The following is a 27,163-nucleotide window of genomic DNA, read 5'->3' as shown; positions in this document are numbered from 1 at the left end:
TACAGTTTCCTAAATAACTTTATTTACACCACTGGCACTTTTCAAATTTTCACAAAGGTAACTGAGATACATATAAAAATATCATATATCTAAACAAATTGCAAGACAAAATTTTATAAAAGAGAGGTCCTGACGGAAAATTCTTGATGGCAAATATGAAGCAAGAGTGAATCACTAACAATAACACAGCCCAATCATAATGCAGGCCAGTTAAAGTATTTATATACTGACTGAGCTCCAGCCTTGTCAATATATGGGCCCCTCTCAGAGAGGTGGGGTTGGGACAGTGGTGGTGGGCACCGGTACAGGATGCAGCCCCAGGTCCATAGAAGAAGAGTCGTCTGGTGGTGCCGGACTCTTCTTTTGGGCCTCCAGTTTTTCTGTCAGCTGGTTGTGCAGCTCCTTAAGTGGCTCACTGCACTGTGGTTAAACACAAAGAATCAAAGAATGAGTCGGTAGGCACAGGAATTTTTAAAGGCTAGTATTTCTAAGTTTTGCTCCTAAAAAGCTTTCAAGTCCTAATTAATAAGATATCATTCATTTTTCAGTTAGAAGAGTTATTTTTGCTCTATTTAAAGACATTTGAACTTTTACAAATGAAACCCAACAGGGTTCCTGAAACAGGCTTTTTTGATGGATAGAGAGATCCAGACAGTGAGATCCTGAAAGGGGGTTGCAAGGGGTACATCCGATCAGAATTGAAGGATTTGGGATCTAATAAAGATTGTGAAAGAATAACTCCAAAAGATGAAAATATGTTAAAATCTGCTCAGCAGTTCTGATAATGTGGAAATAAATTTATGTCTATTATTAAGTCAGAAACAAATAAACATTGGGTTTTTTATTCCTTTTTTCCACGTTGTTTTGTGATCTTTTAGGAGAAACAAACTAAGTTAGATTGATTGAATGAAAATAACTTTAAAGCTGAATCCAGTGGTATAAATCATTGTACTTATCAAGTCAAACTAAATTTCAGTAAACGGCTTAAAAAAAAAAAAAAAAGAAAGCCTATAAATTTAAGGTATAGTCATGTTTAAAACTTTTTACCATATATATATATAATTAAAATGAAAAGACAGAGCAACACAAACATTTTCAGTAATTTTATGTTCTAAAATACAGTACAATGGTATTTTTCACTACATTTTTAAACAAAAAAGGGGTTTTCAATATTACTCAATTGCTGATAGATGGGAGAGAAAAAAATTTTTCTAAAAGCAAAATTTCTTAAGCTTTTCTGTAGATGGTTTATCATATATTTATACCCCAGTATTTTTTTTTTATGAATGCACAAAAAGAAAGATTCTACTGATTTGCAGCCCTACATCTCTTCTTTACTCTGGGTTGAATGTGCTGCAAATTGAAATCATGCCTACCTGTTTTGGAGGCTCGAGCGTTTGCATCAGTGTTTCCAGATATGAGGGCAGCACTTTGTGATGGAGATGCAGCAACAAGCGGAGAATGTGTCTGTGGACATTTTCTTTACTGTAAAATATTCACACAAACAGAAAGTGTCCCTAAATGAAGAAAGAGTTTCTTTCCTTTCCACACAAGAAGCCATGATGGCATAAATGATGCTTTGGCTGATGACAAGAGTCTAGATAATACTGCAGTGTTTTCTGTGGTCTACATTTGACCAACATATTTTAAACTGTATCTATAGCACAGAGTGCTGGTTATTCATATTTGTTTCTTTAGAATAATGCATCTACCAGCACTATGAAGCAAACTGTGTGCCCACCAGGATCACTTTGCTGAGTTTAAACACTACAACTTTCAACTTGTTCTTTTGTTTGGGTTTGTTTTTTTTACTATAAGTCCAAGCATTTTAATAAAGATTAACCAAGGAGTGTTGAGGTGAAGGTCACGTGAAATAATGTGCTTTATCAGTTGACCGTTTCTGATCACTTCCTCAAAATGTTTACTTACAAAACAGGAAACATGGGCTCATCTTTCACCCAAGCATCAGATAGCTTTGGTCATTGCTCTTCCTCACTTCTCATTTTTCTCTTAGCTAATGTGAGCTATAAGGGAGTATTAATTTGGCTGTTAGGCTGAGAGAGAGCATATATTAATACTGTACACCATAGCTGTAGTTCTATTCGAGTCAGGTTTTCAGGGTGACATCATAAAACTTGAGAGGAAACTAATACCGCTTCAAAATTTAGATGCCATAAAAACAGAAAATGTACAAGTTTAGACACAAAAGCAGGGTTTTCACAAATGTGCCATAAACTGTGAAAAAAAATGCCCATTACAAATAGACATCACTGTAAGACATGCATGTCATTTGCAAGTAAAGAAGTAGATTTTTAGATGAGTTGTCTTTTAATGTCTAAACAAGGCAAGGTTTGAAGAAACTACAATTTCTAAAAAATAAAATATGAAAAAAAAAGTATTTTGCTACTTTATATGTTTTTTTTTTAAATGCCTCCATATTATTAAATAGAGAATTGCATGTCCAAATATGTCAGAAACCATTCATACTTTCATAGCATGTCCTATTTTTTTATGGATTGTGAATATGAGTATGACTTTGGGAGTGACTCTGATTTCATTTCCAAATCGATATAAATTGAATGTGTATAAATTGCAGTTGGGAACGCCAGCTATAAGGACACTAACCTGGAGAATGACGTTAGGAGGAAGCTATCAAATACAACAGTGCAAAACTCCTCTGATCCAAACTCATCAGAGAGCAGGGTGAGGTGCCCAGTCAGCAGGTGTAGGAAGATGTCACCAAAAGCCATGTCATTATACGTCTCCACTTCAAGCCAAAAACAAACACAAACAATATACAACATTAGAAATTCAGTATGTAGACACAGAAAGTTCACGTCTCTACTAATTATATCAAAAATGTATTTGCAGTTTGGTTCCTTTACCATTCATCTCAATATCAATGGCATCTATATCCTCATTTACTTCCTCAAGGATCAAACATTTTTATTTATTTTTTAACCAAGGATGGGAACACACATCACTCACCCAGAGCAGGCAGCAACCTCTGCAAAGCATTCTTGTTCCTCAGTTTGGCGATGTGGAGAATATAGTAGAGCCCCATTTCAGAAGCAACTCTGTTGTCCTGGAGGTATCTAAGGTAAGACAGAGGCCCTCCTTACTTTTCATTTTTCTTTCTTCGATCTCTATTCTGAAATACAGATACTAACAATTCTGTGTGTGCTTGTTTCACATTTAGTCCATAATTGTAAAATTAATAATCCCCAAAATAAGTTCCTGATTTAAAGACAAAACAAATTTAACTTCTAATAAAGTTGCTTCTAACAAGACCAGCCTTGGTCTTTGCATGGTGTTACCTGGTGAATGCATCTGGGAGGGCTGTGGGATAAGTCAGGGATAATTTCTCTTCACTGGGAAGCTTCTGTTCTACAACGAATGTGTGATCATCAACAACCACAGACATCATTGCGGGCAGGAAGCGGGTCACCACCTCTAAATCCTGATATGGACAAAACAAAATATTTGATTGAAGATGCTATGAAGAATTTTAATAATATTTTATGATTATTATTTATGTCTATATATTTATTTATTTCCTCTTTAATTTAGGCAGGCTTTAAAATTAAACATGCTTTTAATCTGACAGAGTTATCTCCTCATTCTTTCATCTTTTCTCCTGTTTTTCCTTTCCTGTTCTACTTACATTGCAGGGTCCATATAATCTGTAAAAATCCCTGCATAATTATAGTAAAGCAATTTATATGCATAAATCAAGTGGAACACTATGGCGATAGCCGTACTGCTCCACTTGTGAAAGTAAAGTCTGTTGGGCTCTTTTTGGCATCAAGACAATTATTCTTATTGCCACATCGTCAGACAGGACACTGTTCAATTGATCGCCTTCACATCCAGGTATTAATGACCATTTAAATTTAAATACCAGGGATTGTACCTAGGTGGCTAATTTTCATCTCTAATCACATTACTTTAAAATAATAACAAAATTATTTATTATTTATAACAAACTTTACATTTACAGAAAACTGCAATGTGCAACATAAAGTAAGACATTAAACTGCGGATAAAATACACTCATACAATAGAAAAATCCATTTAAATGATATCATTAAAAACATTGTGTAAAACCAAAGGTTATGCTTCCTGAGTTTCAGGCACACCACTTTGAGCAGATTACCATTTTCTACGGGATCAATGAAGCTCTGATTTGATGTACCAAAGCTGTGTTGCCTTATAAGAAGAATGTCTCAAGACAGTGTATTATTACTTTTTTCCATCATTTTCCGATTGACTGACTTTAACCCATGTAATGGATGTACGGATAAAAAAAATTCTAAAAATTAAAAATTGAGATATCAGTTAAAAAAATGATGCATTTTAAACACTGAATAATCAAATAATGTCTGAGAATACAATAACAAAAAAACAAAAAACAAATTCTATATGTCTCAATTTTGACTGTCCCAGTCTGTGTGAACGTCACAGTTGAGGCACTGTGTTAGAACCAATAATCCATCTTTCCTGTAAAAATTTTCCAATGCTGGACGTCCTTGGCATTTTGCAGTCAACATCATAGTGAGGTAATTTAAGTGTTCATACGCACCATACGAGGCTCTTTAAAGACCTGGCTGTCGATCATGTCCCATGCTCCCTGACCCAGAGACAGCATCCTCAGAAGGAGCATCAGGTCGGGGCTGTCCTGTTAACAATGAACACATTGCGCTGATGTGGCAGAAAAAAACAATTAAGTTGAAAACCAAACAAAAATAAAAAACAATAAATATCTATCCAACTTTTATATATATATATATATATATATATATATATATATATACTATTAACTCAGTTTTCCAACATCCGCAAACGGCAGCTCCTATCACAGCTAGAAATTGACGAGGTACAACTGACATGCTGCGGCAAGGGGGAGTCAGGACAACAGGTCAGTAGGGAAATATCATCATCCCAACACACAGAGATTGGGTCCCCAGCCCCAACAACAACAAGCCCACTAAACGTAAGGGCAGCTGACCTGTGACAGCAGATCATAACGAAACTGGATCCCCTAGTACGACGACCAAGACTGCCATGGCTAAGTGACAGAGTACCCTCTGAAAGTCTTCTAGAAGATGTAAATGCAGCACTACATACTATCCCTACTAAGACATAACTGAGACCAACGAGCTGACCTACGCCACAGCTACAGTGATCCTAGAGATGCTTGGCTATAAGATACACACCACAGGCCACAAAGCAGAGCCACCATGGAGAAGAAGGCTGGAAGCCAAGATCAAGGCACAACAAAGAGAGGCTAGTCAGCTCTCAGACCTGCAGAAAGGTGTAGGGAAGAGGTTACCTAAGTACAACAAGCTGTCGATTCCTGAGGCTCTAGAAACTGCCAAACAAAGACTCGCCGCCCTGGCCACCCGCCTAAAGAGATACAAGGGAGAAGCAGAAGCCAGGAGAATAAACCAGGTGTTCTCCACCAACCCATCCAAAGTGTACTCACAGTGGCAGGGTAATTCAAGATGTGATCCACCCAGGGCTGAGACTGAACAGTACTGGAGAAACATATGGGAGAAGGAGGCATCCCACAACACCAATGCTCAGTGGCTAGAAGATCTAAGAACAGATCACAGCAATCTCCCAGAACAAGAACCAGTAACCGTTACAATGGCAGATGTCCAAGAAAGAGCGGCAGGTATGAAGAGCTGGACAGCACTAGGCCCTGACATGATCCACACCTACTGGCTGAAAAAACTAACCGCACTTCATGCACGTCTCGCAGCACAAATGAACCAACTGCTGATGGATGGGACCCACCCAGAATGGTTAACCCAAGGACGGACAATCCTGATCATGAAGGATCCGCAGAAGGGAACAACCCCATCCAACTACCGACCAATAACTTGCCTATGTACAACATGGAAGCTCCTGTCAGGCATCATAGCGGCTAAGATGAATAGGCACATGGCTCAATACATGCACCCTGCCCAGAAGGGAATAGGCAGCAACACCAGAGGAGCCAAGCACCAGCTACTAGTGGATAGAGCAGTCACCCGAGACTGTAAGACCAGGCAGACAAATCTGTGCACTGCCTGGATTGACTATAAGAAAGCCTAAGACTCAATGCCACATACATGGATACTGGAATGCCTGGAAATGTACAAGATCAACAGGACTCTAATAGCCTTCATCAAGAACTCAATGAAGCTGTGGAAAACAAGTCTGGAAGCCAATGCAAAGCCAATAGCACAAGTCACCATCAAGTGCGGCATATACCAGGGTGATGCACTATCCACCCTGCTGTTCTGCATAGGCCTGAACCCCCTCAGCCAGATCATCACAAAGACTGGCTACGGATACCAATTCCGAAGCGGAACAATCATCAGTCACCTCCTCTACATGGATGACATCAGGCTGTATGCCAGGAGTGAGCGAGACATCAACTCACTGATCCACACTACCAGGATCTACAGCAAAGACATTGGGATGTCATTCGGACGCATGGTCTCAAAGAGAGGAAGGATGATCAGAACCGAGGGGGTTGAACTACCAGAAGGCCACATAACAGATGTTCAGGACAGCTACAAATACCTTGGGGTGTCACAGGCTAACAGAAACCACGAGGAGATGGCAAGAAAGACTGCCACAGCTAAATACCTACAAAGAGTAAGGCAGGTCCTGAAAAGTCAGCTGAATGGGAAAAACAAGATCCAAGCCATCAACACATATGCCCTACCAGTCATCAGATACCCCGCTGGTATAATAAACTGGCCAAAGGAGGAGATAGAGGCTACTGACATCAAGACGAGAAAGCTCCTCACAATGCATGGAGGGTTCCACCCCAAATCCAGCACTCTGAGACTGTACACCAAGCGTAGCGAGGGAGGCCGAGGGCTAGTGAGTGTCAAGACCACTGTCCAGGATGAAACAACTAAGAACCAGGAGTACATCAGAAAGATGGCCCCCAAAGACAAATGGCTTGGTGAGTACCTCAGGCAGGAGAAAACCGAAAGTGAGGACAAGAAAGAGGAAGGAGAACCATCATGGAGGGACAAGCCGCTGCACGGCGTATACCACAGACAAATAGAAGAAGTGGCTGATATCAAAAAATCCTACCAGTGGCTGGAAAAGGCTGGACTGAAGGACAGCACAGAGGCACTAATCATGGCAGCACAAGAACAGGCACTCAGTACAAGATCAATAGAGGCCAGGGTCTACCACACCAGGCAGGACCCCCGATGCAGACTGTGCAAAGATGCCTCTGAAACAATACAGCACATAACAGCAGGGTGTAAAATGCAGGCAGGAAGTGCATACATGGAATGCCACAACCAGGTAGCTGTCATAGTGTACAGGAACATCTGCCATGAGTATGGGCTGGAAGTCCCAAGGTCAAAATGGAAGACACCTCCTAAGGTAGTTGAGAATGACCGAGCTAAGATCCTATGGGACTTCAAGATCCAGACTGACAAACAGGTGATGGCTAACCAACCAGACACCGTGTTGATCGACAAACAGCAGAAGAAGGCAGTAGTGATAGATGTGGCAATCCCAAGCCACAGCAACATCAAGAAGAAAGAACACGAGAAGCTTGAGAAATACCAAGGACTGAAGGAGGAGCTAGAAAAGATGTGGAAAGTAAGAGCAGCAGTGGTGCCAGTGGTAATTGGAGCACTGGGGACTGTGACCCCCAAACTGGGAGAGTGGCTACAGCAGATTCCAGGTAAAACATCAGAGGTCTCTGTCCAGAAGAGCGCAGTCCTAGGAACAGCTAAGATACTGCGCAGAACCCTCAAACTCCCAGGCCTCTGGTAGAGGACCCGAGCTTGAGGATGACACATACCACCCCACGAGGGGTGAGAAAACAGTTTATATATCTATAGATAGATAGATTGATAGAATAGAATTCAATTTTATTGTCATTACACTGTCACAGGTACAAACCAATGACACATAGTTTACATCTATGCAGAAACATTATACAGGATACAAATATTTATATGTGCAGAGACTATGCATGTATTGACTATAAATAGTATATATAACAGAGAGTAATTATAAAAGGCTAGAAAATCAGAGGGTGCTGGTACCACTCCATCACAGGGCAGATAGAATTGCAGTCCTTAACCCTATTTTTGTCAACAACATTGGAATGATCAGTGGCAATATCACAGCGCCATCAAGGGGCAGATATACAGTATGTACTATGGTGTTTAAGAAGAATCGTGTCATTAATGGAAAGATACCCTGTTACTCTGTGTGAACTGAGCCAAAGTCCAACTTAATTTAATACAATTGGCGTTAGTCCTTCACCTGACCCTGAGCAGAAAACAAGAGGAAATGCCCTCACTTTAGATCAGTGTTCTCATTTTGCAAGCAAAATACAATAAATATAGTCTAACTCTGTCACAAGTACATAAAATGTGACAGATCCACCATAAGGTCAGGCAAAATATCTAACTTCTTACAAAACATAAAGGATGTCCTCAGTTGATTTTGTTATCCAGAGTCATTTCTGATTATCATAGAACATTCGTCAGATGTGCACTCTGTGACGAGGTACGAAGATAACACATTTGGCTGATTTGAAAAAAACATAATTAGGGGACACACTAAAGTTACAGGTCCAACCGGTGTTGCGTCCAATTGAGCAAGAGAACACTATGGTCACTGAAGCATTGGACTCTTTAGCAGTATTAGGAGAATCTCCATAACTTATCAGCAGAAAGAAATATTAGGTGACCAATCCTGAAAATATATGTTGTTCTTGCGCATCAGAGATGCTAAAATTGTATTTATTCCATTTGGTCCTTTAAGTTCTCTCTTTGACATGATTCTGGGTTTAGCCTCTTTTTTTGTCATCTAAATATTTTTGATTATACCAAATAAGGCTACATTAACCCAAGCTGTTAAAGCTCCATTTCTTTTTTTTTTCAAACTGTACTCACTCTTGGTAAAGCATCTTGACTCAGCAGCTCCTGTATGTTTCTTATTATACTTAGGACCAATGTGTTGCAGGCAAACGGATCACACAGAATCATGGACAAATCTCTGAAATTCCAAAAAACAAACAAAACAAAACCTGTCTTTAATAAACTGAAACAAACTTTAAAAGGAAACAAAAACTGATAATAAACAGCTGATCTGTTACCCAAGGACCTGCTCTTGTCCCTTCTTCACACCATCCAGGAAACCTTGCAGCTCTCTGGCTCGTTTGCCATCCACAAATTTCTCACGGATGCAGGCGTCCAAACACCAAGTAAACTGTGAGGGCAAGGCAAGTTTATTTATGTTTCACATTTTGGTGGAAAGACATGTCAAATTGGTGAATATCAGAAAAAAAAAGATACTTTTATGCACCAGCATAAAAGCAATATAAATATCTGAGTGGAATTAAGGGGACACATGAAAATAAATTAATTATAATAAAAAAAAAATCAAATAGTCCTTTTATCTTTTTTAAATGACATAATTAAGGAAAAGATAAAACGATTAAGAAAATGTCACAACAGTTACGAAGACTGCAAATATAACTAATACATTTTAGATATCACAGTTCAAGGCCACTCTGAACAAAAATGTCTAAATAAATGTAGGGTATCAGCGCTTTTGCAGTTTTCGTGGGCTTTATTCCAGATTAGTTGGGCATAATACTGCGTTCACGCCGAACATGATTTGAGCAGCAAAGAAGTGTCTTCATCTTTACATTTGTCCACATCGAAGCTCCGATGCATTAGTAAGGTGCTTCATAAACAGTCTGATGTGCGTTGTGAGGAGCTACCCTCTTCTCTTTGCCTATATCTTGTACAAAACGGATGAAACTGAAAGAGTGGCTTTCTTTATCTACTAAATAAAGATAGAGAATACCATTGTTGGATGCCTCGGCACTGTCAGGATTCACTGACTTTTCTAACTTTTATTAAATGCAGGTAAATATAATAAGTTTTATTGCTTTCTGCTCCCTTTCATTCACGATTTTGGTTGCTACACAAATTAGTTCTGTTATGGCTGTGTCTGATTGTCTGCCCCAATGCTTTGCCAGGGGGGCTCTCCTGGCAAAGCATTATGCAATTAGCTGTCCCAGCGCCACGCTGTCACCATGTGGTTGGGTAACGACAGCGACAACTAATAACAAACCGTGCAGTGGAGGCGGAGTTACATGATCCACAGGGAGTAAAAAGTAGTGATAATCTGTTCAAATGGTCAGTTAACTGAGTTCAATATAGGTCCACAATATAGTCCATGCTCTACAAAGGGATTAGGGCGGACATTCGGACACAGCCTATGTTTTTTATTTAGCGGAATAAATAGATTAGGTAAACTGAACCAGATATTTCAGAGGAATTCAGAGATGTTCACCGCCTACTCCAAGAGCAGCGTCTTCTCCAAGGGCGTCGCTTCAAGAGCTAATTTTCAGCCCACCTGAGCCTAGTTTGACAACCTGCATCCTACATCGGTGATCGCATATCCTGTAGGCCAGCAACAACCCTCTCATTGGTTGATTCAGCTCTTCGAGCAGCAAAACCTAAGATTTTCCAACTCAAGCATCAGCTTCATGTGACCTGCGTGGCAAGCATCAGATAGCTAACAATAGAAATATCAGAATGGTCCCAATTGGCTGCTGTTGGCAGACCTGCTTGTCACCCTTGCTGAAGAAGGGAGGCTGTTACACTCTACTCAGCATATGTAAATTCTGTTATTCTTTGAAACACCAGAATTTGCATATCACTTGATATTTTGTTCATTTTTACATCAAATCAGTCATTATGGTCATGGGTAGTAAGTGGATCAGTTACTCAGTACTTAAGTACCCTTTTTACCATATACTTTTTAACTAGTATTTGAGTATTTTCTGAGTAAAAATATGATGAAGTAGTTCTACTATAACAAAACTAATGGACTTAAGAAAAGTTTATTTCCCAAAGCTCCAGTTATATCTTCTCCCTGCTGTCAGCAACTAAATATCCCTCCTAAAAACCCACCTCCAGATGAGTTCAGCACAAACTGCACTTGGTACATGCTACAATCCATGAACATCTGTTCTTGTGTTACATTTTAAGTCTGCTCTAAGGATGCTGGTAATTTTTTTTCTATAAGTGCTATTGATGCATGCCTGTGCATGTGTATTTAGTCAGAGAGAGGTATACATACTTTGAGCTTTTTTTGTTGTTTTTAACTCATGTTTCAACTCATGCTCATCTCGCTAAATTATGCTATTACCTTCTCACTAATGCAGCTAAATCTTCAAGCACCAATGTTTACTCCATTGTTGACTTTAGATTGTATCCTCCAAGTGTAGCTTCGTTTGTTCCATCAGCACTTTTGACAACAGTCCGCATATTGATGTTGCTGAACTGAAGTATTCTAAAATCTATTCTCTGGGAGATGGAGAGCTGATGCTCTTCAATGCTGCACCTGAAAGATCAACTCAGTTTTCCAGGCGCTTCAATATAATAGAGTGATCAGCAGTGTTGAATCTTCCATAAAGGTTTGATAATACCAGCACTGTGGTTCTTCCATTGTTTGCATTTACATGGATGTCATTAAGCACCTTGACAAGGATGGTCTCTGCACTGTGGTGAGCATTAAAGCCTGACAGTAAGACGCCAAAACGGCTGATTATTGTTAAGAAAGTGTTGAACTGTTAAAGTGCAGCTTTGTCAATAATCTTAATGATGAAGTTGCAACAATAAAGTATATAAAAGTAAGGACTAGGCCTTAGCTATTTATACCCACCTTGTGGCAGGGGTCCACAGAGCAAATTTCGCTTATGTCCAGGTCATGTAAAGACATTAGCAGCTCTGCTCTCAGAGTGCAGTAGTGAACATTTCGAGTTCGCAGGAAGAGTGTCCGTAAGAACTGCAGCACCATGTCATACAGCTTTACATTCTTCCCAATCATTTGGGTGAGTTTTAACACCACCTGCAACCAAAGAGAAAAAGAAGAACAGAGGTAGAAACACAGTGCAGAATAATGAGTTTGACTCAGAAATCCTCATAGCAGGAAAGGCTGCAACTAGTGTGGAAGTACCTCCCTGCTGCAGCTGCTTTCTACTAGGTATCCTAATCCACAGGGAGCGTTTCCGACCAGAGCGGTCAATTAATCACTTTACAAAAAAACTAGTAAAGTGGTTAATTGGCCAGTATTTACTGCATCTCCTCAGCCTGACTTACAAGAGTTGCTTTGATCAATTGAATCATTCACATCCACTGGAACCGAGGAGTTATGAAAGGGTTGAGTGCTGCGGGATTTAAGTTATTGATTCTAAGTAGTGCTGCACCGATACCACTATCGGGTGGGGCCCCGATCCAGCACTAAGATGGTGGTAACAGTATCTGGGAGTACCAACAAATAGGGCACCAATACATTTTTTGAGAGCCAAAAGTTTATTTATCTATTCTTACCCATTCCAGATAGGCAATAAAAAGTTCTACTGGATTCACTTTGTATTAGTCTTTTTCCTGCTGTCAGAAAGGTAGACAGCAGCTTGACAAGGCCATGATGGCAATTATTTTAGATCCAAATAGTATGAAGTTCTTCATAGATATATATATATATATATATATATATATATACACACACACACAAATCAATTTCAAACAGATGGTATCGGCCAATACTGCACAGCCATATATTGGATATGGGTATCAGGGCCTAAAAATGGCATCTGCGCAACACTAATTCTAAGGTGATTGTGAAAATCTCTCTTGCCAGATGAAGCAAAACACTAGACTAATGATGAATGTGCTTTTTCTGGGGAACATCTTCTGTGTTAAGCTGGGTATACACTGTACGATTTTTTTATTGCCCTTTTCGGGCCGACTTTTCAGGCGTAAGCTAAATTTTTGATCGGGCCGACTTAGGGCTGGGCGATATAGAAAAAAAGCTTATCGATAAAAAAAAATGCATATTGATCGATATCGATAATTATTGAAAAGATTTAAAACCATATTTTATGTGCAGCTCTGCCTGGACTTTTTATAATATTGCTAAATGATTTAATTTTATTAAAAAACACAAACACAGAATTGTTAAATAACTTAAGAGACCTGGGTTATGTTATCAAATACTGACAAAGAATAAACTAAAATGACCAGAAAAGTGACCAAAATAAATAAAACAAATAAATAAATGACCCCACCCCCCCCCCATTCTTCTAGTTTCCTGCTTTAACCTGAGTTATTACTTTTAAGTTGCTGGCCTCTCAGCATTTTTATCTCAATTGTTAGAACTACATGGGAAACTGCCCAAAAATGAAAATATATATATATTTTCCCGAAATTCCCGAAGATTCCTTGGAGGAGAGCCACGCCGGGGCCTACACAGCTCGTACTCCTGCGGGTGTTAGCGGCTGAGATGATAAAAAAAAAAAAAGTTGGTTGTGTTATCAGACTTCGTTTTCACTGGTTCCCTACACATTTTACAGATGACTGTGGTTTGTTTTTTGTCCGACTTGCCATGACCGAAATACTGCCAAATTGTCGAACTACAAAAACCCTTCTTTGGAACAATTTCCTCCGCCTCTCCTTGCTGCGACATCTTCATGTGCTCAGTGTTGTGGTTTGAGAGGGCGGTGCTTTGTGACGGCGTGCCTGGGTCCGCGATTGTGATTGGTTGGGAGGAAGTAGTGACTAGCATAAACCTACATGCTAGGCTACAATGAGAAGGAAAGAAAACTGCGTTTCTTTTTTATCGAACTTTTATCGACTCTCTTTTTTTCTATTGCTCCACACGTCTATCGATCGATATATATCGTTATTGAATTATCGCCCAGCCCTAGGCCGACTCAGCTTGATCGTGCATCGTGTAGAGCACAGGGGGTAACGAAGGGCGATCAGCCTCTCACAACCACCTCCCGATCAAGAGTCATGAGGTCAGGAGAAAACCAATTATGTTTGTATTTCAGTCGGCCATCATGGGCAAATTGCTCAGTGGGCATGCGCAAACAATGATTCTTCTTCTTCTTCCTCTCAGATGAAAACACAAAAGCATGGCGGGGATGAGAGTGAAGCAGAGTTCTTTCTGTAAAATTGACAGACTGTAGTAGCCACTTTTGCTCAGCCACGTCTTTGTCCAAATACGTTGTCGCCTTTTCTTTTTAGGGCTTTCAGCACAAAATTTCAAATTGCCAAGGTAGCGCGATTCTCTCTAGTGAGCTTCATATTCCCCTTCTGCTCGTTCGGCTTCTGGATAGACGAGTCCGAGTAGCGCCATCTCACTGAGGAGCAGAGTCCGATGTGGTTTTTGTGAGCAGGTAGATCGCATCAGAGCATCGGGTCGCACAGTGTGAGAACATACATCGTGAGCTGTGAATTCACACTGTTCGACAAACCCTATGGTTTTGTCGAACAGTGTGAGCTGTAGCTGTGTGCAACAATTGAAAAATATCGCATAGCGTATGCCCAGCTTTACTGTCCCATGTTGGCAGCATTCAAGTATGGGATTAAAAACCAGTTCCTATTTACAAGTCCTGAATTTTAGTAATTTTCTTTATGATAATAAACAGTTATAATAAAAGAATATATAATATATATCAAAAGTAATCGCTTTTAGTTCAGCGTTTAAGACCAGTAAAAAGTTAAATAAATGAAACCACACCTTTAATAGAGTGAATTAAAATATGTCCACCCTACCTCGCCCTGGCGCCGTGCTTTTGGTGTTGGACTGAAGAAGTTGTGTAGAATGGAGAGGTCGCTGCTGAAAAGAGCTGCTTCCTTCTCCACAATGTACTGCTTCAGAAGGGGGGATACCTCGTCTCCGAACAGAGCCTGGTTGTCCTGCCATATCTGTCTTTTTACCTCGACAGCACAAACTTTGTAGAGCTCCTTGTCCGCCATGACCATCTTCAGTTTCTTTTCTGGTACCTGAATAAAGATTGATGTGGGATGAAGTAATGGTCAGACAAGATGGTGTTAACCTTTTCCTTTCAACTAATTGATGCAAAGCTAGCAAAGACATTTAAAACATCTATTTAAGTTATTGACACTTGAAACAAAAAAGTGAGAAGTAAATTTAAAAAGGGCTTTCTCGGAACTACATGGGTAGCAATCACCAAGCTTTATGTCAGTGGCTTGTCAATGAATCAAATGTCAGAATCACTACAGGTCCATAACATCACATTGGTTGAGTTTAAAACTAAGTCCCCATCACTTCTGCATAAGTCATGGAGAAAATAATTAGACCATGGGGTCATGATCATCGTTTTTTCATGTAATCATCTTAAGAAAAAAAAAAAAATACTAAGAAAAAAGGTGCTATGATATTTTTTTTTTGTTACTTCATAATTCTGAACAATAATACATTCTCGTCAATAAAGTAATACGGCAATGAAAGCTCTGAAGATGACTGGTGTAACATTAGTTCAGTCTGCCGATACACTTTCCTGAACTGGAACAAATATTTATCTCTCTTAGAGTTGAAAACTGTACTTTTCAATGAAGATTACTTTAGACTAGTCTTAACTTTAAAGAAATACACTCTATACATTTCTGATGTGATAAATGACTATTCCCGCTGGAAATTTCTGGTTTTTGGTGCAATATCTACATAGGTATATAGAGGCCCATTTCCAGCAACTATCACTCCAGTGTTCTAATGGTACAATGTGTTTGCTCATTGGCTTAGAAGGCTAATTGATGATTAGAAAACCCTTGTGCAATCATGTTAACACATCGGAAAACAGTTTAGCTCGTTACAGAAGCTACAAAACTGACCTTCCTTTTAGAAGATTGAGCATCACATTTGTGGGGTCAATTAAATGCTCAAAAAGGCCTGAAAAAGAGAATTTTCATCTGAAGCTCAACAGTCTATTCTTGTTCCTAGAAATGAAGGCTATTCTATGTGAGAACTTCCTAAGAAATTGAAGATTTCCTATAATGGTGTGTACTACTCCCTTCAGAGGACAGCACAAACAGGCTTTAATCAGAGTAGAAAAAGAAGTGGGAGGCCGCCTTGCACAACTGAGCAAGAAGATAAGTACATTAGAGTCTCTAGTTTGAGAAACAGACGCCTCACAGGTCCCCAACTGGCATCTTCATTAACTAGTACGCGCAAAACACCAGTGTCAACATCTACAGTGAAGAGGCGGATTCTGGGCTTAATGGCAGAGTGGCAATGAAAGAGCCATATCTGAGACTGGCCAATAAAAGAAAAAGATCAAGATTGGCAAAAGAACACATACATTGGACAGAGGAAGACTGGAAAAAATTGTTGTGGACGGATGAATCCAAGTTTGAGGTATTTGGATCACAAAGAAGAGTGTTTGTGAGACGCAGAACAAATGAAAAGATGCCGGAAGAATGCCTGGCGCCATCTGTTAAGCAGGGTGGAGATAATGTGATGGTCTGGGGTTGCTTTGGTGCTGGTAAGGTAGGAGATTTGTACAGGTTAAAGGGGGTTCTGAATAAGGAAGGCTATCGCTCCATTTTGCAACGACATGCCATACCCAGTGGACAGCGCTTTATTGGAGCCAATTTCATCCTACAACAGGGCAATGACCCTAAAAACACCTCCAAATTGTGCAAGAACTATTTAGAGCAGAAGCAGACAGCTGGTAGTTTATCGGTAATGGAGTGGCCAGCGCAGTCACCAGATCTGAACCCCATTGAGCTGTCGAGGGAGCAGCTTGACCGTATGGTACACAAGTCCACATCCAACCAATCCAACTTGTGGGAGCTGCTTCTGGACGCGTGGGGTGCAATTACTCCTGATTACCTCAACAAATTAACAGCTAGAATGCCAAAGGTCTGCAATGCTGTAATTGCTGCAAATGGAGGATTCTTTGATGAAAGCAAAGTTTGATGTAAAACAAAAAAATCCTTAATTCAAATACAAGTCATTATTTCTAACCCTGTCAATGTCTTGACTCTATTTTCTATTCATTTTACAACATATGGTGGTGAATAAGTGTGACTTTTCAGGAAAAGACAAAATTGTTTGGGTGACCCCAAACTTTTGAACGGTAGTGTAGTTATTACCATAGGGATATAACTAGGGCTGCAACTAACGATTATTTTGAAAATCGATGAATCGGCCGATTATTTTTTCGATTAATCGATGAATCGGACACAAAATATTTTTTTTATATTAACCTCTTCATTCCAAAATAAACATTTTAGACAGAACAAACAAGCACACAAGTACAGGTTTCTCATTAACTGTACTGGTGCAATATGAAAAATAAATGTTTGTGTTAAAACTACGCAAACTTACATGAGAAATGTAGCTGTACATCCACAAAATATAGGGTATTTTGTTTCATAAAGCGCAAAAAGAGACATTTTTGTTTTTAAAGCCCCTAAGGGGTTCAAACAATAGGCCCCCCCATTTCAACAAATGAGTTTTTAGACTAGAAGAGTTCTGCCTTTTAAGACAGGAAAGTATAGCAGTTAAAGTTGCTACTTGAGAAAATACTGAACCATAGAGATAAAAATAGCCCTGTGATTCAAATTATAAATTGTATTTGGAATAAAATGAGAGAACTAGGGGTGCTAAAAAACACATCCTCCAAAGACAGATATTTACATGGGAATGTGGCAGATAATTAATTGACATATTACTGATCTTGCTGGATTTTATTCTGCTTTACTTCCATAAATTGCAGGATCTTCTTTACTTTATCTTTGCCAGAAGATTTAAACTTTAAAAGCCTTGCCCTCATAATTTGCAAATTAATTTATTTATAAAGAAAATATAAACGCTGCTTAAGCTAATTCAAATGAAATTAAAAGTAAAATAAGTAGCCAACCTTATCACTGTCTGTAACCTACTAACACGGTAAGGAAAGCATCAGATGAGCTACCTGAGAAACTAACTTACGTTTCCCCACTTTAAAATGAAACAAACATGGTTACTCATCCTGCTGATCAGCTCTCCTCACTGCCATTGAAGGCTCCAACGTGTTTTCTTTTCAGGTGCTGCGTCATAACAGTGGTGCTTCCGTGCCATGTTCATTTGTTTTTACAAAAGTTGCATGTTACGACTTTTTTCACTTTACAAAGTGCAGGCTATTTTAATTATTGTGATCAATTTGCGCCGTCAATCCCGGGGCATGCGCGCTTCATTTGCAGTCTGGACGCTGAGGGTAAACTCCTCACTAAAATCCTGCGGCTCTGACTGCCCCGCTGAGAGGGATTCCTGTGGGAGAGGGAGAAAGGGGTTGGGATGGGGGAGGCGCCCCACGGCAGCAGCTGCCGCTGGAGGAGAAGAGTAGGAACGATACATGCTTTCACGTAAGAGTCTCCAAAAGCCGCCAGTGACACCGTAAAAAGTCGCCAGATTTGTCGCTAGTAGCTTTTAAAAGAAATAGTCGCTGGAGGGGTCGGAAAGTCGCTGAGTTGTCAACACTGCAACTGCGGCGCTGACTCGCTCTGCCGTATTTTTTTTTCTTCCGGGATGACGGCGGCGGCGGATGACGCATTAATCGCGCGACACAACTAATCGATGATTAAATTCGTTGCCAACGCTTTTAAAAGTCGATTTTTATCGATTTTATCGATTCGTTGTTGCAGTCCTAGATATAACTCCTGCATTCAGAGCAAATTTCCCCTCTTTTTCCTTCCCTCCTTTCAGATTGCTATGGTTTAATAGATACATACAGTGAACTATTAGATTTGTTACTATAGATAGTAACAAATCTAATGGTTCACTTTTCAACAGCAGTAGAACATCAATACATCCATTACTAATTTTATTAAAAGCATGTAAACATTTTGAACCTTCTTCTTAATAGTCCATCAGAAAGCTGCAGCTGATCCAAAACTCTGCCGCCCGTGTTCTCACTAGCTAACTAACTCCCAGAAAACTGAAAAAGTGTTAAAAGCCTGAGTTCTTTGAAGGCAGAGTTAAAAACCCATTTATTTAGAGCTGCCTTTGACTGCTGAAGTTAAACTGCTAAATGACATATTATTATTTAAAAATGGTTGGGAAGTCATATTCAAATTTCAAATCATTCTGGCTTAAACATGTATAAAAAATTTCTATGAATTGAGGAACGGCCATCCACTGTACTGCCAGACAGAAGGCATGTTGGCTTGCAACAGTTAACATATCTGGCAGCCGAAAATAGTATCTGATTCTTTGCTTTGCATCTGGGGATATAAAGTTTGGATTCAGCTATGCATTGATGCAAACTTGTTCCTGGATGTTTTTCTAGGCAGTGTTCTTGAGTCAATCTGAAGACAACATGAATTTCAGAGGCCTGTAGTAAGTGTTTATACATGCAGGTTGGAAATCTCTGTGCAATTACATGTATCTGGAAAGCATGAGCTGATCTTTAAAATGTTATTTGTAAGATATTTCTCCATCTTAAATCAAATCCAGCTCAGGTAATGATTAGGGAAGGCACACATCGGTCTATATAAGGTTCCACACTTCCACAGTGCATATCAGTAAACCAATATGAAATATAAAGTAAAAAGATGTGTCTGTTGACCTCTAAGACAGGTTTGTCTCTGAATTACAATACAAAATTATTTCTGATGCTCTAAGAGTCCTAATAAGGAGAGTGGCTTCAATCACTTGTTAACAAAGGAAGATTGGAACCATCGAGATTCTTCTAAGTGCTGACTGGTTTTCTAAACTGAACATTTAGGGAAAAAGGACCATAGTCAAGAAAGTGATCAAGGACCCTCAAAAGCTTGAGGGATCATATTTAAAAACACTTGAGGATGTAATTGCCGCCAAAGGGGGAACAGCTTTATTTCAGTAATAGGCAAAGGCTGTGAAAACTTACATAAAGGGATTTTTTTTTTAAGTTATCTATTTGTAATATATTTGCAACAATAAAAAAAAAGCATTGTCCTAAAGGGGTAATGTCTGCAGAGGAAGGATATTCATTTACTACAATTTGGAATAAGGCTGTAACATACATGTGGAGAGTGCTGTTTTGTTTTCTCAGGAAACTGACCTAGCACATACCATTTCTTATATCACTAACAGCTGACAGTAAAATATGTAGAACAGAATAAATCTAACATGGCGCTTATAACAAAGGTAACACCCTATTATGGTTATTATGGTTTCCCATTGATATTAACTGACACATCAGTTCTCTTGAATATATTAGAATGAGTCTGTCTGACTAGGTGCTAGAATTTATACATTGGTCTAGAGATGTCCCGATCCAGGTTTTTGGACTTCCGATCCGATACAGATATTGTTTTCGGACTTCCGATCCGATACCGATACTGGCCGATATCAGCCTATCCGAGCATGTATTTAAAGCTGAAGTCTGTAAGTTTTTAAAAATCATTTTTTGGCATATTGGCTAATATGCAGCTTTAAGTTTAAGTTAAAGTATTTAGCCTTAGTTGTAAGACTCATGTTGAAAAGGGTTTTAGTACTCTTGATAACATCTAGACAGCTGAATTAGGTGAGATTGAATAAAACACAATGATTGGTAACAACAAACTTACCTGTTTATTAAGAGATAAACACAAACTGGACAAAATTATGAATAGCAATCTGAAATTGCACAGTGAACAGTTAAACTGTAAACAGTTAAAGGTGCAAGTTTTAATAAAAATGCAAAACAGACAAGAGTGGAAAATAGTCTATTAACTTAGAATCAGGACTCTACTCTTGAAAAAAGACACTGCTTAAAAAAAAATCAGTGCAAATAATAGTAAACTATTACACAAAAATGCCTTATACTCCCCAATCTCCTCCACACCTAGTCTCCATCTACACATCGTGCAGGATAAAATAATCCCACACGGCTGACATTTTCCCCGCTATCTTCCAATTCACCTGTTTTAATGGTTAGGCCGGGAGACAGACCCAAAAAGACATGTGGGTGTGTTGAAGGTGTTCTGGAAAATGCGGACCGGATTCGGGGAACACTGGCGCAAAATAGTGGAATGGATTGTTTCAATCGGCGAAACTGGAAAATACGGACCGGATATTTTTTTTAAAACTGGATCGGCAGTCTGGATCGGCATTTTTACATGCTTTGCCGATACGCATTTTTTGCCAATATCGGCGTCCGATCCGATACAAGGATCGGATCGGGACAAGCCTACATTGGTCTGATTGAGAGGGACCTAAATTTGTCGGAGTTGGAGAAAATATCTACAATTAAAATATAAAGTTAAAAAAAACAAAATGAAAACAAACTGAAAATTGCATTTTCTCATGTTTAATCACTTAAAGGCCAAAGTTGAATTGATCACTAAAAGCATCTTAACATTCTTCTTGGATTTGTACCTCCAGAATTTTTCAGCTAACTAAAATATACACTTTAAACACACAGTTTGTACATAAACAGTGTCAACAGATTTACTGACTGACTGGAGGAAATAAAAGCTCCCCAAGTTGGGGAGGATGTACTGCCCCTAGTGGAGGAGTTAAAGTATTATTGGGGTCTTGTTTGAGAATGAGGGGAAGATAGAGCGGGAGATCGGCGGATTGGTGGGGCATCTGCTGTGAAGTGTGCAATGTACCGGTCTGTTGTGGTGAAGAGAGAGCTGAGCCAAAAAGCAAAGCTCTTGATTTACTGGTTGATCTACGTTCCAACCCTTATCTATGGTCATGAGCTTTGGGTCATGACTGAAAGAAAAAGATCCCTGATACAAGCGGCTGAAATGAGCATGTCTGGTCTCTCCCTTAGAGATAGAGTGAAGAGCTCAGACATCTGGGGAGGACTCAGAGTAGAGCCGCTGCTCCTCCAGAGGAGCCACTTAAGGAGGCTCAGGCATCTGCTTAGGATGCCTCCTGGACGTCTCCCTGGTGAGGTCCCCACTGAAGCTGCTACCCCCGCGACCCAATCCCGGATAAGCGGAAGAAGATGGATGGTTGGATGGATGGATGGATGGATGGATGGAATGTTAATTTGTGGAAAATGTTTGTTTAAATCTTTGTTACTGTTGAAATAAGTACTTGCCTTAGGGAGATGCTTCAGAACCTGCATCACCACTGGCTGTATGGAAGTCATTTTCACCAGAGGAAAGCTCTTTTCCAACAGCTCTTCAAGCTTTCCATATCTGGGAAAACATTGAAAAGAAACATTAAAATTGTGGGCTCATGTTTTCTATTGGCCCTCATATTGTTCCTTTCAGCAAACTTCCAAACTTAGCCAAGACATGCCTGTCTTCATCCTTGCCCTCTGCAATGACGGCCACTTGCTCCATCAGTTTTTCACGAAGCTCGTCGAAGACGGACTGGTGGAACTCCAACCGAGGTGTTCCATGAAGGTCGAGGAAGGGCAAAGCAGACTGCAGTGTAGGGAGCAGGATGCCATTTTCCATCTGTAGTCATAAAAAACAAAAAATAACTCATACAGAGGTCAGTTGATGTGCACAACAGCAGTGAGCTGAACACAATCACTACCCTATTCCACTGGTGGATTTGGTTTGTAATGTAAACTTCCTTGAGGAATTATGTTTAAATTTGTCATTGTATGGAGAACCCAAATTTTGTCCACAACACTAAACAGAATACCTTTTATTATTTTTATTACAATATAGGTAGATGGTGCATTAGTAGGGAGAGCCATTTCAATTAGTACTGCTATTAATACATTTTCAATAAATATTGACTGAAATAAATATCCCTAATGAAATAAAACAAATGAAACATGTTACAATGATTTGTATTTTATTATATTTCAAGATTTTTATTTATTCAAAGATTTAATAATTAGGTAATGTATTTATTTTATTATTTATTTATTTCATAATGGAGTATTATTTTGCCACACTTTTATTTTGTAAAGCTACTTTACATATTCAATCTTTTATTTTTTTAACTCAGTTTTTTGTATTTTATGCTAATTTTATTTCCTGTTCTGATATCTTAACGGCGGGGCAGAGTTTTATCTGTAGGGGCGGCGCTGGTAACAGTTCAGCAAGTCAGGAGTGAAACAGGAACTACCTTGCAAAATAATCGGACAGGACAAGAACAATGTCTGAAAACAGAAGGAACTCAGGCTGACTGAGAGAAGAATATAATAATAATCATAATAAAAAATTTAGAGAATCGTCTGTACCTGATCTGTCATGGGAAATGGGATCCTACTTCTGGGAGCTAACTTTTTGGCTTTGGGTTTATACATAAATATAGTCTTTTGAGTTGTATTTTTTAATTTTGTTTTAAACTTATGGTATATAATGCACAATCTAAAGAGAGACACAACTAAAATGCAGATACAAACATGTAATCATATTTTGCTGGACTTCGAGCATTTCACGGTTTCGTGGTCACGGTTTTCGGTTCGGTTCGGTATATGCTGATTGTTACACCGAAATCCCATAAAATGAAAGAATCCAAAAAAAAATTAATGAACTGTAATTATTTTTAATGATCTGCGGAAACCATGGATCTTTTCCGCATGTTTTGCTGCTTTGAATTTAATCATCTGGCGCATGCCCTCTACCATCTCCAAGCTCAGAGCGGAGCGGACGGGAGCCACAGCGGAGGATGTGTACTTTGCTTTGTGTAGGCAGTCTGGTCCCTTTGCTGGACCCTGTTGGCATACGTCATTCAGTGCTCTAAACACGGCCTCTGGCAGTCAGTAGGGATGAAATATAACATGGCTTATGTATGTAACTATGGTTCTATAAATCCTGGATGACCGCCAGAAAGTTCAGTCCCTCGGTCTCGCTGGGCTCACAAGAAGATGTAGGGACTGAACTCCCGGTGTCACATGGTTATATAGACTTATGCTGATTGCAGGTTGGTCACATGTGACTTTGTTGATACTAATTTTCACCTGCAGATTGATCATTCAGTGCATGAAGCACTGCCTCTTGCGGTTATCTGGGATTCATAGAACCATAGTTACATACATAACTCACGTTTCTGCAATACAGAGGTACTCTGCCAATCCTAACCAGTGCCGCACAACAGATAAAACCCTGCCTTCTCATTTGATTATAAGAACATGAAATAAAATAAGCTTATAAAAAAACAGTAAAGTAGCTTTACAAAATAAAACTGTCACAAAATAACTCAAGATAATAAAATGAATAAATAATTAAATAAAAAATAACTAAATAAAATAAATTAAGTAATAAATACATCTTCAAATATAATAGAATAAAATAAGATTTAAAATATTTTAAGATTTTGTCTATTTCATTAGGGATATTTATTTATTTAACAGAATATATATATTTTTTAAATGTATTAAGGCAGTATTTATTCATTTCAGAGAAAGAAAGATTTATTTGGTTTAAAATAATCTGACTTTCTGCACCTAGAGAAACATCATCTATACATGAGCTATAATGGCTCATTACTGGCTCTGCTTAAAAACTTTCTCCGTCGGTCCTAAATCTAAACTAATATGCGAAATTGAAACCTAAATGAAATGTTTGCCAACTGCATTACAGAGCCAAAATACTTAACTCTTGGACTCCAGTTATATAATACAGTAAATACTGCTATAAAACCAGCATTTTCGTTTTAAGGCCTGGACTAATAAAAAGCATTCTCCTACATATTCCTCAGGTCATTGTAATGGTCTATTCTGTCTTCACCAGTAGATCTATAACAAAGGTTAGCATAGCATTTTTTTAGAATTAATAATGAATTTAAAGAGTAAGGACTTCTCGGGATTTCATTTAAATAAATCCGTTTTTGGACAAATAACGGAGCTGTTCACGTTACCTGAAACTGATCAATGGCTTTCAAAGGCTCTGTGCAGTTGGTCAGAGTTTCCTTTAAGTCTTCGCCATTGGCTATCCCGAGTTCCGGCAGCCCCGCGAACATCTTAGCTGTGCTCTGATCATTCACTTTGGACAAAAAGCCGGAGGAAGATATTCAAGCAGGTATTTCTGTAACAAACTGCCTAAACGGTTCGGGTAGACTGCAGTATACAACATCTGACGGACATTACTTCCCTTGTGGTAACTTCAAAACAGTCCGTCAGAAACACGTGCGAACAAAGGTTCCGCGACACCTTCTTTCCGATTTTTTTTTTTGGCGCTTTAAAGGCACAGTAACGTTCATAAAGACACAAAAAACAGGGAAATGAAATTTTCACAAGAGTTTTTATTTAAAAATGTAACCCATTGCAACATGTAATATGGTGAAATATAATTCCATTCATTGCTATATTTCAGACATCCCAAGTTCCAAAACCTAATTTCAAGGAGATGCTTATCCCTCAACCCCGGGGGCAATGGTTTCGCACTGTGCCCAATACAAACACACTTTTATTTGTGACAGTTATTTCTTAAACACAAAACAGAACAGTGTTGGTCTTTTATTTTCAAGTTTCAATACTTTCAATCTTGTAGCCTTAAACATCGGTTGTACTTTCTGTTTTTCATGGGACTTCAGCATACAGTGCACCTCACCACGGTGTCATCATTCCTCACCATTGCCGGTTCGAGATAGCGGCCATCGGTGGCAAGTGCCCCTGTAGATCATGTCCTGGTAGCTTCAGTGTTATTAAGATAGGATCCCAGTTTTCATCTGCTAAATGTTTATTTTTTCACAAATAAAGAAAAATTCTTAATTTCTTTCTGATGAATTTAACATTTTTTCTTGAGTTCTAAATCAATTTTTATAGAAAACTGTAGTTTTAACTTAAATTAAGTCAAAAAATATGTAAAATTCCTAAATTATAAATGTATATTGACCTCATAAGAAAGAATTTTTATTGAACCTAATATAAAATAAATTTCTCTTCATGCAGCTATCTTAATATATTTGAATCCCTTGCCCTGTTTTTTATTTCATGCTTTTCTGTGCCCCCATGAAAACAGGCTGACCCCCTCCTTGCCCCCTGGCTTCACTAGACGTGGATATACATTAGTATATTCTGCTGGATATATGTTAGTATATAAAATTACTCCTATATTTTTTTTTTTTACCCGAGGAGCTTTGGGTGGTAACTAGGTGACTGCCCAAACTTATCGGACTGATCCAATCAGCTCTCTGACAACCAGTCGCCTGGAAAGCTGGTTGAACAGAGCATCGCTTTGGACAGATACGCTGGACAGGTTCCACCAGCAAACCTCCTCCTCACACCCCGCTCTCTCTTGTTGTTCCTGCGCAATCGCAGTAGTTCTAATCTGCACATGAGGCACAAATTATTATATTGCCTGCCCGCTCTCACTCGCATTACATAAACATCACTTTGCATAGTCTAAAATCCGGGATAATTTATCCAACTCGCAGGCATCCGTGAACAACTATCTATATTGTGGAGACTCACGGAACTTCCAGGAAACTTGGGATGTCTGATATTTATGTAAAACTTTTTCAAGCGTGCCCCAGAGGAAATTTTAAGATCACAATAAAGCTCCTAAAAGGTAAACTGCCCTTGATTTAAATGAAATCTAAAACCACTAATTTAGTCATAAAGACTATATGACTATACTAACAACTCTTTAGATGAGGGTAAGCAACAGGATGTAACTGATGTTTATTTTAACGAAGCAAAAGCAAAATAAGTTTAAGCTTCTGACTCATTATTGTGTAAACTATGAACTGGATGTGCATCAAAGATTTTGTGTTTTTTTTTCTCTAGAACTATGTTGATGCATATCTTTATTTGATGTCTTACAGTTTATGTAAAACAAGTGCTGCCAGCAACATTTCTGACTGTCATTATGGTACCGATGCAGTACCACTAAAGGCTGTATCTGAAGAGATAAAGTCCCACTTCCTTTAAACAATCAAGGAGAAAGATACACGCACAAATTGTTTTAATTAAAAAAAGATTTTGATAAGGTCTGTGGTTGTTTAGTGCAAGGCAAATCTTTATGAATATAAACACTTAATGCTGTGGAAAACATGGGCCTCCTTATAGATATCTTCTGTATTTAACACATTTTTACACTTATTATCTTTGATAGGGCTGCACGGTGGGACAGTGTGTAACATGCTTTGCAGCTTGAAGGTTCTGGGATCAACTGAGTGTGTATATGTGTGTGGGTGGATGTGTGTGTGTGTGTGTGTGTGTGTGTGTGCATGGTTATATACCTTTGTGTGTCTTATCTCAAAAGCTCATTTGAATTCCACCCCCACCTAGACCTTCATGTCATGTATCAATGGTATTTGATAATTTCAACTATTGTGGGCAAACCCAGGCTAGATTAATTTCATACCTATTCAATTATGAACTCACTAAAAAAAGTCTGTTAACTTGATGTGATCTAAAATATTTTAAAAAGTAACACAACAGAATTTAAATAGATAGAAACAAATTCGTTGATTTATAGAATGTTTTTAG

The 27,163-nt window shown here is 38.9% G+C and overlaps 1 protein-coding gene across 1 annotated transcript; it reads right to left on the bottom strand.

Moving 5' to 3' along the window:
* nelfb (negative elongation factor complex member B) lies at window positions 1-24,845 on the bottom strand. The gene is made up of 13 exons (XM_038267766.1): window positions 24,589-24,845; window positions 22,066-22,226; window positions 21,863-21,962; window positions 14,616-14,846; window positions 11,719-11,904; window positions 9,134-9,246; window positions 8,931-9,033; window positions 4,583-4,678; window positions 3,318-3,460; window positions 2,989-3,095; window positions 2,626-2,767; window positions 1,377-1,485; window positions 1-420 (listed from the first exon to the last, which is right to left on the bottom strand). The coding sequence occupies exons 1-13, from the start codon at window positions 24,688-24,690 to the stop codon at window positions 265-267; spliced, it is 1,749 nt and encodes a 582-aa protein (XP_038123694.1). The 5' UTR covers window positions 24,691-24,845; the 3' UTR covers window positions 1-264.
* Window positions 24,846-27,163: the final 2,318 nt, after the last annotated feature.

This window comes from Cyprinodon tularosa, unplaced genomic scaffold (genome assembly GCF_016077235.1).
Source record: "Cyprinodon tularosa strain WSP-4 unplaced genomic scaffold, ASM1607723v1 ctg683, whole genome shotgun sequence".
Classification (NCBI taxonomy): Eukaryota; Metazoa; Chordata; class Actinopteri; order Cyprinodontiformes; family Cyprinodontidae; genus Cyprinodon; species Cyprinodon tularosa.
This window is presented reverse-complemented; position numbering and strand designations above follow the sequence as displayed.

Coding starts and splice junctions, on each gene's coding strand:
- nelfb (XM_038267766.1), bottom strand. CDS start 24,690: ATGTTCGCGGGGCTGCCGGAACTCGGGATAGCCAATGGCGAAGACTTA. Junction 21,963..22,065: donor GAGGGCAAGGATGAAGACAG/GCATGTCTTGGC, acceptor ATGTTTTCCCAG/ATATGGAAAGCTTGAAGAGC. Junction 1,486..2,625: donor CTCCTAACGTCATTCTCCAG/GTTAGTGTCCTT, acceptor AATATTTTACAG/TAAAGAAAATGTCCACAGAC.